The sequence below is a fragment of the Aphelocoma coerulescens genome, unplaced genomic scaffold, assembly GCF_041296385.1.
Source record: "Aphelocoma coerulescens isolate FSJ_1873_10779 unplaced genomic scaffold, UR_Acoe_1.0 HiC_scaffold_116, whole genome shotgun sequence".
Lineage (NCBI taxonomy): Eukaryota > Metazoa > Chordata > Aves > Passeriformes > Corvidae > Aphelocoma > Aphelocoma coerulescens.
Genome location: NW_027183474.1, coordinates 690,098 through 703,978, shown reverse-complemented (window position 1 = coordinate 703,978; position 13,881 = coordinate 690,098). Strand labels below are relative to the sequence as shown.

The following is a 13,881-nucleotide window of genomic DNA, read 5'->3' as shown; positions in this document are numbered from 1 at the left end:
GCCCGGGGGGGGATTTGGGGCCATTTTGGGGCAATTCCGGGAGATTTTGGGGCTTTTTGGGGGGAATTTTGGGGAATTTTGGGGAAAATTTGGGGAATTTTGGAAAATTTTGAAAAATTTTGGGGGAATTTTGGGGAATTTTTGGGGAATTTGTGGAAATTGGAAAGTTTTTTTGTAAAATTTGGGGGAATTATAGAGAATTTTGGGGAAATTTGGGAAAATCTGAGGAATTTTGAAAAAATTGAGGAATTTTGAAAAAATTCGAGGAATTTTGGCAGAATTTTGGAGAAATTTAAGGAATTTTTGGGGAAAAGTTGGAGAATTTTTGAGGAATTTGTGAAAATTGAAAAATTTTTTAGGAATTTGGGGGAATTTAAAGAATTTTGGGAAAATTGGGGAAATTTTAGGGAAATTTGGTGAATTTTTGGAGAAATTTAAAGAATTTTGGGAAAATTGGGGAAATTTTAAGGAAATTTGGTGAATTTTTGGAGAAATTTTGAGGAATTTTGGGGAAAATTTCGGGAATTTTTAAGAGCTTTTGGAATTTAGGAGAATTTTAGAGAAATTTTAAAAATTTTGGGGAAATTTGGGGAATTTGGGGAAAATTTTAAAGAATTCGTTAGGAATTTTAAGAATTTTGTAGAAATTTGGGGAATTTGGGGGAAATTTGGGGGAATTTTGGGGAAATTTGAGGCAATTTGGGGAATGTTAAGGAAATTTTGAGAAATTTGGGGAAATTTTGGGGGAATTTTGAACGAATTTTGGGGAAATTTTAAGAAATTCTAAAAATTTGGGAAATTTTGGAGAAATTTATGGAAATTTGGTGAAATTTAAAGATTGTTGGGGAAATTTTGGGGAATTTTGGAGAAATTTTAGAGAAATTCAGGGAATTTTTGGAAATTTTGGAGAAATTCTGAGAAATTTGGGGAATTTTTGGGAAATTTTGGGAATTTCGGGAAATTTTGGAGAAATTCTGAGAAAATTTTGGAGGAATTTTGGGAATTTCAGAGAAATTTGGGGAATTTTGTGAAATTTTGGGGAAATTTGGTGAAATATGGAGAAATTTGGGGAATTTTGCGGAATTTTGGGGAAATTTTGCGAAATTTTAAGGAAACTTTGGGAATTCTTTGGGAATTTTAAAAAATTTTGAAGAAATTTGGGGAATTTTTGGAATTTTGGGGAATTTTGGGGGGGAATTTTATGGAAATTTGAGGAATTTGGGGGAAATTTTGTGGAATTTTGGATAATTTTGGGGAAATTTGGGGAAATCTGGTGAAATTGGGAAAATTTCGGGGAAATTCTGGGGAAATTCGGGGAATTTTTGGGGAATTTTGGGGAAAATTTGGAGAAAATTCCGGGGAATTTTCTGGATTTTTTTCCCGCATTTTTCGCCCATTTTGTCCCAATTTTGAAGCTTTTTTGGGGGAGAATTTTGGATTTTTGGGGGATTTTTTGGAATTTCCAGGAATTCCCGGGAAGTTCTGGATTTTTCACGTGACAATTTTGGGGGAAATTCCTTCGGTTTTGGGACATTTTTGCCCATTTTGGGTCAATTTTGGCCATTTTTGGTCAATTTTTGCCCATTTTTCACCATTTTTCACCAATTTTTTGGTTTTTTTTTCGTAATTTCTGGCAACTTTTGGGGAATTTCGGGAATTTTGGGAATTCTGCCTCAACCCTCATCATTTTCACAACTTTCCCATGGGATTTTCCCCAAATTTGGGCCATTTTGGGCCATTTTTCCCCATTTTTCCCCTTTTTTTTTGCATTTTTTTGTATTTTTACCAATTTTTCCCAAATTTTGGGGAATTTTCGGGATTTTTCAGGAATTTGGGGAATTCATGGAATTCCACCTCAATCCTCATTATTTTCACATTTTTTTCATGGGATTTTCCCTCATTTTTGGCAATTTTTAACCCATTTTTAACCATTTTTAACCATTTTTAACCATTTTTTACCCTTTTTTCCCAAATTCCCCCAAATTTCCCCCAAATTTCCCCCAAATTTCCCCCAAACTTCCCCCAAATTTTCCGGGAATTTTTGGGAATTCCAGGAATTCCCAAATTCCCACTGACCTTGACCAATCTCAAACCATTTCTCCTCATTTTTGGGCCATTTTGAGCCATTTTGGGCCATTTTTTTGCATTTTTTTTGCATTTTTTTCCCCTTTTTTTCCCAATTTTACCCAAATTTTTGGGAATTTTCGGGATTTTTCGGGAATTCCCAAAATTCCCAAAATTCCCACTGACCTTCACCAATCTCAAACCATTTTTTCCATGGGATTTTCCCTCCTTTTTGGCCATTTTTAACCATTTTTAATCATTTTTAACCCTTTTTTTCCCATTTTTTCCCCATTTTTTCCCAAATTCCCCCAAATTTCCCCCAAATTTTCCAGGAATTTTCAGGAATTCCAGGAATCCCCAAATTCCCACTGACCTTGACCAATCTCAAACCATTTTCCCTCATTTTTGGGCCATTTTGGGGCATTTTGGGCCATTTTTTTGCTTTTTTTTTTTGCATTTTTTTGCATTTTTTCCCAATTTTTCCCAAATTTTGGGAATTTTCGGGATTTTTCGGGAATTCCCAAAATTCCCCAAATTCCCACTGACCTTGACCAATCTCAAACCATTTTTTCCATGGGATTTTCCTTCATTTTTGACCATTTTTAATCATTTTTAACCATTTTTAACCATTTTTAACCATTTTTAACCCTTTTTTTCCCATTTTTTCCCCATTTTTTCCCAAATTCCCCCAAATTTCCCCCAAATTTCCCAGGAATTTTTGGGAATTCCAGGAATCCCCAAATTCCCACTGACCTTGACCAATTTCCAACCATTTCTCCTCATTTTTGGGCCATTTTGGGCCATTTTGGGCCATTTTTTTGCTTTTTTTTTTGCATTTTTTTGCATTTTTTCCCAATTTTTACCCAAATTTTTGGGAATTTTTGGGATTTTTCGGGAATTCCCAAAATTCCTCAAATTCCCACTGACCTTCACCAATCTCAAACCATTTTTTCCATGGGATTTTCCCTCCTTTTTGGCCATTTTTAACCATTTTTAACCATTTTTAACCCTTTTTTTCCAATTTTTTCCCCATTTTTTCCCAAATTCCCCCAAATTTCCCCCAAATTTCCCAGGAATTTTCAGGAATTCCAGGAATCCCCAAATTCCCACTGACCTTGACCAATCTCAAACCATTTTCCTCATTTTTGGGCCATTTTGGGCCATTTTGGGCCATTTTTTGCTTTTTTTTTGCATTTTTTTGCATTTTTTCCCATTTTTTTCCCAAATTTTTGGGAATTTTCGGGATTTTTCGGGAATTCCCAAAATTCCCCAAATTCCCACTGACCTTCACCAATCTCAAACCATTTTTTCCATGGGATTTTCCCTCCTTTTTGGGTCATTTTGGGCCATTTTTAACCATTTTTAACCATTTTTAACCCTTTTTTTCCCATTTTTTCCCCATTTTTTCCCAAATTCCCCCAAATTTCCCCCAAATTTCCCAGGAATTTTCAGGAATTCCAGGAATCCCCAAATTCCCACTGACCTTGACCAATTTCCAACCATTTCTCCTCATTTTTGGGCCATTTTGGGCCATTTTTTCACTTTTTTTGCATTTTTTTGCATTTTTTCCCAATTTTTCCCAAATTTTGGGGAATTTTCGGGATTTTTCGGGAATTCCCAAAATTCCCCAAATTCCCACTGACCTTCACCAATCTCAAACCATTTTTTCCATGGGATTTTCCCTCCTTTTTGGGTCATTTTGGGCCATTTTTAACCATTTTTAACCATTTTTAACCCTTTTTTCCCATTTTTTCCCCATTTTTTCCCAAATTCCCCCAAATTTCCCCCAAATTTTCCAGGAATTTTTGGGAATTCCAGGAATCCCCAAATTCCCACTGACCTTGACCAATTTCCAACCATTTCTCCTCGTTTTTGGGCCATTTTGGGCCATTTTTTCACTTTTTTTGCATTTTTTTGCATTTTTTTGCATTTTTTCCCAATTTTCCCAAAATTTTTGGGAATTTTCGGGATTTTTCGGGAATTCCCCAAATTCCTCAAATTCCCACTGACCTTGACCAATCTCAAACCATTTTTTCCATGGCATTTTCCCTCATTTTTGGCCATTTTTAACCATTTTTAACCATTTTTAACCATTTTTTCCCCTTTTTTTCCCCTTTTTTCCCAAATTCCCCCAAATTTCCCCCAAATTTCCCAGGAATTTTCAGGAATTCCAGGAATCCCCAAATTCCCACTGACCTTGACCAATTTCCAACCATTTCTCCTCATTTTTGGGCCATTTTGGGCCATTTTTGGCCATTTTTTCACTTTTTTTGCATTTTTTTGCATTTTTTCCCAATTTTTCCCAAATTTTTGGGAATTTTCGGGATTTTTCGGGAATTCCCCAAATTCCCCAAATTCCCACTGACCTTCACCAATCTCAAACCATTTTTTCCATGGGATTTTCCCTCCTTTTTGGGTCATTTTTAACCATTTTTAATCATTTTTAACCATTTTTAACCATTTTTAACCATTTTTTCCCCTTTTTTTCCCCCTTTTTTCCCAAATTCCCCCAAATTTCCCCCAAATTTCCCCCAAATTTCCCAGGAATTTTCAGGAATTCCAGGAATTCCCAAATTCCCACTGACCTTGACCAATCTCAAACCATTTTCCTCATTTTTGGGCCATTTTGGGCCATTTTTTCACTTTTTTTGCATTTTTTTGCATTTTTTCCCAATTTTTCCCAAATTTTTGGGAATTTTCGGGATTTTTCGGGAATTCCCAAAATTCCTCAAATTCCCACTGACCTTCACCAATCTCAAACCATTTTTTCCATGGGATTTTCCCTCCTTTTTGGGCCATTTTGGGCCATTTTAAACCATTTTTAACCATTTTTTACCCTTTTTTTCCCCTTTTTTCCCAAATTCCCCCAAATTTCCCCCAAATTTCCCCCAAATTTCCCAGGAATTTTCAGGAATTCCAGGAATCCCCAAATTCCCACTGACCTTGACCAATCTCAAACCATTTTCCTCATTTTTGGGCCATTTTGGGCCATTTTGGGCCATTTTTTCACTTTTTTTGCATTTTTTTGCATTTTTTCCCAATTTTTCCCAAATTTTTGGGAATTTTCGGGATTTTTCGGGAATTCCCCAAATTCCCCAAATTCCCACTGACCCTCACCAATCTCAAACCATTTTTTCCATGGGATTTTCCCTCCTTTTTGGGCCATTTTTAACCATTTTTAACCATTTTTAACCCATTTTTTTCCCCATTTTTTCCCAAATTCCCCCAAATTTCCCCCAAATTTCCCAGGAATTTTCAGGATTTTTCAGGAATTCCAGGAATCCCCAAATTCCCACTGACCTTGACCAATCTCAAACCATTTCTCCTCATTTTTGGGCCATTTTGGGCCATTTTTGGCCATTTTTTTTCACTTTTTTTGCATTTTTTTGCATTTTTTTGCATTTTTTCCCAATTTTCCCCAAATTTTTGGGAATTTTCGGGAATTTTTGGGAATTCCCAAAATTCCCCAAATTCCCACTGACCTTGACCAATCTCAAACCATTTCTCCTCATTTTTAGGCCATTTTGGGCCATTTTGGGCCATTTTTTGCATTTTTTTGCATTTTTTTGCATTTTTTTTGCATTTTTTCCCAATTTTTCCCAAATTTTGGGGAATTTTCGGGATTTTTCGGGAATTCCCAAAATTCCTCAAATTCCCACTGACCTTCACCAATCTCAAACCATTTTTTCCATGGGATTTTCCCTCCTTTTTGGCCATTTTTAACCATTTTTAACCATTTTTAACCATTTTTAACCCTTTTTTACCCTTTTTCCCCCATTTTTTCCCAAATTCCCCCAAATTTCCCCCAAATTTCCCGGGAATTTTTGGGAATTCCAGGAATTCCCAAATTCCCACTGACCTTGACCAATCTCAAACCATTTTCCCTCATTTTTGGGCCATTTTGGGCCATTTTTAACCATTTTTAACCATTTTTAACCCTTTTTTCCCCATTTTTTCCCCATTTTTTCCCAAATTCCCCCAAATTTCCCCCAAATTTCCCAGGAATTTTCAGGAATTCCAGGAATCCCCAAATTCCCACTGACCTTGACCAATTTCCAACCATTTCTCCTCATTTTTGGGCCATTTTGGGCCATTTTTTCACTTTTTTTGCATTTTTTTGCATTTTTTTGCATTTTTTCCCATTTTTTCCCAAATTTTTGGGAATTTTCGGGATTTTTCGGGAATTCCCCAAATTCCCCAAATTCCCACTGACCTTGACCAATCTCAAACCATTTTTTCCATGGGATTTTCCCTCCTTTTTGGGCCATTTTGGGCCATTTTTAACCATTTTTAACCATTTTTAACCATTTTTTCCCCTTTTTTTCCCAAATTCCCCCAATTTTCCCCCAAATTTCCCAGGAATTTTCAGGAATTCCAGGAATCCCCAAATTCCCACTGACCTTGACCAATTTCCAACCATTTCTCCTCATTTTTGGGCCATTTTGGGCCATTTTTTCACTTTTTTTGCATTTTTTTGCATTTTTTCCCAATTTTCCCCAAATTTTTGGGAATTTTCGGGATTTTTCGGGAATTCCCAAAATTCCCCAAATTCCCACTGACCTTGACCAATCTCAAACCATTTTTTCCATGGGATTTTCCCTCCTTTTTGGGTCATTTTGGGCCATTTTTAACCATTTTTAACCATTTTTAACCCATTTTTTCCCCATTTTTTCCCAAATTCCCCCAAATTTCCCCCAAATTTCCCAGGAATTTTCAGGATTTTTCAGGAATTCCAGGAATCCCCAAATTCCCACTGACCTTGACCAATCTCAAACCATTTCTCCTCATTTTTGGGCCATTTTGGGCCATTTTTGGCCATTTTTTTTCACTTTTTTTGCATTTTTTTTGCATTTTTTTGCATTTTTTCCCAATTTTTCCCAAATTTTGGGGAATTTTCGGGATTTTTCGGGAATTCCCAAAATTCCCCAAATTCCCACTGACCCTCACCAATCTCAAACCATTTTTTCCATGGGATTTTCCCTCCTTTTTGGCCATTTTTAACCATTTTTAACCATTTTTTACCCTTTTTTCCCAAATTCCCCCAAATTTCCCCCAAATTTCCCCCAAATTTTCCAGGAATTTTCGGGAATTCCAGGAATCCCCAAATTCCCACTGACCTTGACCAATTTCCAACCATTTCTCCTCATTTTTGGGCCATTTTGGGGCATTTTGGGCCATTTTTTCACTTTTTTTGCATTTTTTTGCATTTTTTCCCAATTTTTCCCAAATTTTTGGGAATTTTCGGGATTTTTCGGGAATTCCCAAAATTCCTCAAATTCCCACTGACCCTCACCAATCTCAAACCATTTTTTCCATGGGATTTTCCCTCATTTTTGGGCCATTTTGGGCCATTTTTAACCATTTTTAACCCTTTTTTTCCCATTTTTTCCCCATTTTTTCCCAAATTCCCCCGAATTTCCCCCAAATTTTCCGGGAATTTTTGGGGAAATTTGGGGGAATTTTGGGGAATTTCTCTCACCTGACCCTGGTGGCCTCGGGCTCCTCCGGCCGGGCCAGGCCCAGCCCCCGCTCCAGCGCCTCCAGCAGCCCCTCCCCCACCACGGCCGGGCCCAGCGCCCCCAGCACCTCTGCGGAGACCAGTAGGGACCAGTATAAACCAGTATGGACCGGTATGGACCGGTATAAACCAGTATGGACCGGTATGGATCAGTAGGTACCAGTACAGACCAGTTCCCTTCCAGTCCCTCCCAGTGCCCCCAGTGCCCTCCCAGTATAAACCAGTAACCCCAAATCCCCTCCCAGTTCCTCCCAGTTCCCTCCCAATCCCCTCCCAGTCCCTCCCAGTCCCCTCCCAGTCCCTCCCAGTTCCCTCCCAGTCCCTCCCAGTCCCTCCCAGTCCCCTCCCAGTCCCTCCCAGTTCCCTCCCAATCCCCTCCCAGTCCCTCCCAGTTCCCTCTGAGTTCCCTCCCAGTCCCTCCCAGGATAAACCAGTAACCCGAAATCCCCTCCCAGTCCCTCCCAGTCCCTCCCAGTTCCCTCCCAGTCCCTCCCAGTCCCCCCCAATCCCCTCCCAATCCCCTCCCAGTTCCCTCCCAGTCCCTCCCAGTCCCTCCGAGTTCCCTCCCAGTCCCTCCCAGTACAAACCAGTAACCCCAAATCCCCTCCCAATCCCCTCCCAGTTCCCTCCCAGTCCCTCCCAGTCCCCCCTAATCCCCTCCCAGTCCCTCCCAGTCCCTCCCAGTCCCTCCCAGTGCTCCCAGTTCCTTCCCAGTCCCTCCCAGTTCCCTCCCAATCCCCTCCCAGTCCCCTCCCAATCCCCTCCCAGTCCCTCCCAGTGCCCTCCCAGTTCCTTCCCAGTCCCTCCCTTCCCCTCCCAGTCCCTCCCAGTCCCTCCCAATCCCCTCCCAGTCCCTCCCAGCCCCCTCCCAGTTCCTTCCCAGTCCCTCCCAGTCCCTCCGAGTTCCCTCCCAGTTCCTCCCAGTATAAACCAGTAACCCCAAATCCCCTCCCAGTTCCCTCCGAATCCCCTCCCAGTCCCTCCCAGTTCCCTCCCAGTCCCTCCCAGTATAAACCAGTAACCCCAAATCCCCCCCCAATCCCCTCCCAGTCCCTCCCAGTCCCTCCCAGTCCCCCCCAATCCCCTCCCAGTTCCCTCCCAGTCCCTCCCAGTTCCCTCCCAGTCCCTCCCAGTTCCTTCCCAGTCCCTCCCAGTCCCTCCCAGTGCCCTCCCAGTCCCTCCCAATCCCCTCCCAGTCCCTCCCAGTCCCTCCCAGTCCCCCCCAATCCCCTCCCAGTCCCTCCCAATCCCTCCCAGTCCCCTCCCAGTCCCTCCCAGTCCCTCCCAGTCCCTCCCAGTCCCTCCCAGTTCCCTCCCAGTCCCTCCCAGTCCCTCCCAGTCCCTCCCAGTCCCCCCCAATCCCCTCCCAGTCCCTCCCAATCCCTCCCAGTCCCTCCCAGTCCCTCCCAGTCCCTCCCAGTCCCTCCCAGTGCTCCCAGTTCCTTCCCAGCCCCTCCCAGTCCCTCCCAGTTCCCTCCCAGTCCCTCCCAGTCCCTCCCAGTCTCACCCAGTGCCTGTAACTGGTGGGGCCCCCCCCGGCTCAGGGCGGTGACGGCTCCGAGCAGGGCAGGGCCGAGGGGGGAGGGGAGGGAGGAGCAGCCGCAGCCTGGGGGGGGGAGGGGAGGGGAAATTGGGGGCAAATCCGGGGATTTGGGGAAAATTGGAAATTTTGGGGATTTTTGGGAATTTTTGGGCAAAAATTTGGGGGAATTTTGGGGGATTTGGGGGGAAATTGGGGGATTTTGGGGGAATTTTGGGGATTTTTGGAAGAAATTTGGGGGATTTTGGGGCATTTTGGGAAAATTGGGGGATTTTGGGGGAAATTTGGGGAATTTTGGGGAATTTGGGGGGAATTTTGGGAATTTTTCAGGAATTTTTGGGGGGATTTTGGGAATTTCTGGGAATTTGAGGGATTTTGGGGAGAAATTTTGGGGAATTTTTCAGGGTTTTTGGGGGGAAATTTGGGGATTTTGGGAAAATTGGGGAATTTTGGAGATTTTAGGAAATTTGGGGAATTTTTCAGGATTTTTTTGGGGGAAATTTGAGTAATTTTGGGGGAAAATTGGGGAATTTGGGGAGAAATTTGGGAGTTTTCAGGGGTTTTTGGGGGAAATTTGGGGGATTTTGGGGGGAAATTTGGGGAATTTTTCAGGAATTTTGGGGGAAATTTGAGGAATTTGGGGGAATTTTTAGGGGATTTTGGGGGGAAATTCGGGGATTTCGAGAAAATTTGGGGATCTTTGGGAATTTGGGGAATTTTTCAGGAATTTTTGGGGGAAATTTGAGGAATTTTGGGGAATTTGGGGGGGAATTTCGGGGAGAGTTTTGAGGGATTTTGGGGAGAAATTTTGGGGAATTTTTCAGGGGTTTTGGGGGGAAATTTGGGGATTTTGGAAAACTTGGGGATTTTTTGAGATTTTAGGGAATTTGGGGAATTTTTCAGGAATTTTTTGGGGGAAATTTGAGGAATTTTGGGGGAAATTTGGGGAATTTGGGGAGAAATTTGGGAGTTTTCAGGGGTTTTTGGGGGGAAATTGGAGGATTTGGGGAAATTTGAGGAATTTTGGGGATTTTTGGGAATTTTTAGGAAGAATTTTGGGGGATTTTTGGGGGAAATTTGGGGGATTTGGGGGGAATTTGGGAAAATTGGGGGATTTTGGGGGATTTGGGGGATTTTTAGGGGATTTTGGGGGAAATTTGGGGAATTTGGGGAGAAATTTGGGAATTTTCAAGGGTTTGGGGGGAAATTGGGGGATTTTGGGAAAATTGGGGGATTTGGGGGGAATTTTGGGGGGAATTTGGGGAATTTGGGGAGAAATTTGGGAGTTTTCAGGGCTTTTTGAGGGGAAATTCGGGGATTTTTGGGAAAATTGGGGAATTTGGGGATTTTTGGGAATTTTTGGGGGGAATTTGGGGGAATTTTGGGGGATTTGGGGGGAAATTCAGGGATTTGGGGAAAATTGGGGGGATTTTTAGGGGGATTTTGGGGGAATTTTGGGGGGATTTGGGGAATTTTCAGGGGTTTTTGGGGGGAAATTTGAGGATTTGGGGAATTTTGAGGAATTTTGGGGATTTTGGGGAATTTTTGGGAATTTTTTGGAAGAATTTTGGGGGATTTTTGGGGGAAATTTGGGGGATTTTGGGGGATTTTGGAAGAAATTTGGGGGATTTTGGAGGGTTTTGGGAAAATTGGGGGATTTTGGGGGGAAATTTGGGGGAATTTGGGGAATTTTGGGGAATTTGGGGAATTTTGGGGAATTTGGGGGGAATTTGGGGAATTTTTCAGGAATTTTTGGGGGAAATTTGAGGAATTTTGGGGATTTTGGGGAATTTTTGGGAATTTTTTGGAAGAATTTTGGGGGATTTTTGGAAGAATTTTGGGGGATTTTTGGAAGAATTTTGGGGGATTTTTGGGGTGTTTTTGGGGTATTTCAAGGTGGTTTTTCGGGTTTTAGGGTCTTTTTTGGGGTTTCGGGGTGGTTTTTTGGGGCATTTCAGGGAATTTTTGGGCCATTTCAGGGTGTTTTTTAGAGTTTCGGGGTGGTTTTTTGGGATGTTTTTTAGGGTTTTGGAGTGGTTTTTTGGGGTAATTCGGGGTGGTTTTTTAGGGTTTCGGGGTGGTTTTTGGGATTTTGGGGTGTTTTTTAGGGTTTTGGAGTGGTTTTTTTTAGGGTTTCAGGGTGGTTTTTTGGGGTTTCGGGGTGGATTTTTAGGGTTTTTGGGCCATTTCAGGGTGTTTTTGGGTGCTTTCAGGGTGTTTTCTGGGGTTTCAGGGTGGTTTTTGGGATTTTGGGGTGGTTTTTTGGGATTTTGGGCTTTTTTAGGGTTTTGGGGTGGTTTTTTGGGGTGGTTTTTTAGGGTTTCAGGGTGGTTTTTAGGGTTTCAGGGTGGTTTTTTGGGCCATTTCAGGGTGTTTTTGGGTGCTTTCAGGGTGTTTTCTGGGGTTTCGGGGTGGTTTTTTGGGGTTTCAGGGTGGTTTTTTAGGGTATTTCAAGGTGGTTTTGGGGTGTTTTTGGGGTATTTCGGGGTGTTTTTTGGTGTTTTTCGGGGTGTTTTTTAGGGTTTCGGGGTGGTTTTTTGGGTTTCAGGGTGGATTTTTAGGGTTTTTGGGCCATTTCAGGGTGTTTTTGGGTGCTTTCAGGGTGTTTTTGGGGTATTTTGGGGTGTTTTTTGGGGTATTTCAAGGTGTTTTTGGGGTGTTTTTGGGGTATTTCAAGGTGTTTTTTCGGGTCTTTTTTGGGGTTTTGGGGTGGTTTTTAGGGGTTTCGGGGTGGATTTTTAGGGTTTTTGGGCCATTTCAGGGTGTTTTTGGGTGTTTTCAGGGTGTTTTTTGGGGTTTTGGGGTGGTTTTTTAGGGTTTCAGGGGATTTTTTTGGAGTTTCGGGGTGGATTTTTAGGGTTTTTGGGCCATTTCAGGGTGTTTTTGGGTGCTTTCAGGGTGTTTTTTGGGGCATTTCGGGGTGTTTTTTAGGGTTTTGGGGTGGTTTTTTGGGTTTCAGGGTGGATTTTAGGGGTTTTGGGGCATTTCAGGGTGGTTTTGGGTGCTTTCAGGGTGGTTTTTTGGGGTATTTCATGGTGTTTTTTAGGGTTTCAGGGTGGTTTTTGGGGTTCTGGGGTGGTTTTTTGGGGTTTCGGGGTGCTTTTAGGGTTTTGGGGTGTTTTTTTAGGGTTTTTGGGCCATTTCAGAGTGGTTTTTTAGCATTTCAGGGTGTTTTTTTGGGGTTTTGGGGTGGTTTTTTAGGGTTTCAGGGTGTTTTTTGGGGCATTTCAGGGAATTTTTGGGCCATTTCAGGGTGGTTTTTTGGGGTATTTCAGGGTGTTTTTTAGAGTTTTGGAGTGGTTTTTTGGGGTGGTTTTTTTGGGTTTTTCGGGGTGGTTTTTAGGGTTTCAGGGTGTTTTTTGGGGTTTTGGAGTAGTTTTTTGGGGTTTCGGGGGTGTTTTTTTGGTGTATTTCGGGGTGGTTTTTTAGGGTTTCAGGGTGGTTTTTAGGGTTTCAGGGTGGTTTTTTGGGCCATTTCAGGGTGTTTTTGGGTGCTTTCAGGGTGTTTTCTGGGGTTTCGGGGTGGTTTTTTGGGGTTTCAGGGTGGTTTTTTAGGGTATTTCAAGGTGTTTTTGGGGTGTTTTTGGGGTATTTCGGGGTGTTTTTTGGTGTATTTCGGGGTGTTTTTTAGGGTTTTGGGGTGGTTTTTTGGGTTTCAGGGTGGATTTTTAGGGTTTTTGGGCCATTTCAGGGTGGTTTTGGGTGCTTTCAGGGTGTTTTTGGGGTATTTTGGGGTGTTTTTTGGGGTATTTCAAGGTGTTTTTTCGGGTCTTTTTTGGGGTTTTGGGGTGGTTTTTAGGGGTTTCGGGGTGGATTTTTAGGGTTTTTGGGCCATTTCAGGGTGGTTTTGGGTGCTTTCAGGGTGGTTTTTTGGGGTATTTCATGGTGTTTTTTAGGGTTTCAGGGTGGTTTTTGGGGTTTTGGGGTGGTTTTTTGGGGTATTTCGGGGTGGTTTTTGGGGTTTTGGGGTGTTTTTTAGCGTTTCAGGGTGGTTTTTTGGGGTTTCGGGGTGGTTTTTTAGGGTTTCGGGGTGGTTTTTTACGGTTTTGGGGTGTTTTTTTTGGATTTCGGGGTGTTTTTTAGGGTTTTGGAGTGGTTTTTTTGGGGTTTCGGGGTGGATTTTTAGGGTTTTTGGGCCATTTCAGGGTGGTTTTGGGTGCTTTCAGGGTGTTTTCTGGGGTTTCGGGGTGTTTTTTAGGGTTTTGGAGTGGTTTTTTGGGGTTTCAGGGTGGTTTTTTAGGGTTTTTCGGGGTGGTTTTTTAGGGTTTTTCGGGGTGGTTTTTTAGGGTTTTTCGGGGTGGTTTTTTGGGATTTTGGGGTGGTTTTTTAGGGTTTTTGGGTGGTTTTTTAGGGTTTCGGGGTGGTTTTTTGGGGTTTTTCGGGGTGGTTTTTTTAGGGTTTCGGGGTGGTTTTTTGGGGTTTTGGGGTGCTTTTTTGGGATTTTGTGGTGTTTTTTAGGGTTTTGGAGTGGTTTTTTTGGGGTTTTGTGGTGTTTTTTTGGGGTTTTGGGGTGGTTTTTTGGGGTTTCAGGGTGGTTTTTTGGGGTATTTCCGGGTGTTTTTGGGGTGTTTTTGGGGTATTTCAAGGTGGTTTTTAGGGTTTTAGGGTCTTTTTTAGAGTTTCGGGGTGGTTTTTTGGGATGTTTTTTAGGGTTTTGGAGTGGTTTTTTAGGGTTTCAGGGTGGTTTTTTGGGGTTTCAGGGTGGATTTTTAGGGTTTTTGGGCCATTTCAGGGTGTTTTTGGGTGCTTTCAGGGTGTTT

The 13,881-nt window shown here is 42.3% G+C and overlaps 1 protein-coding gene across 1 annotated transcript in view; it reads right to left on the bottom strand.

Moving 5' to 3' along the window:
* IPO4 (importin 4) overlaps nt 1-13,881 on the bottom strand; it is a 66,834-nt gene that overhangs the window by 18,592 nt on the left and 34,361 nt on the right. The window contains exons 16-17 of the mRNA XM_068998461.1: nt 9,089-9,187; nt 7,543-7,651 (exon numbers count right to left, since the gene is read on the bottom strand). Coding sequence (XP_068854562.1) covers nt 7,543-7,651; nt 9,089-9,187 — 208 coding nt within the window. The remainder of the gene's footprint in view (nt 1-7,542; nt 7,652-9,088; nt 9,188-13,881) is intronic.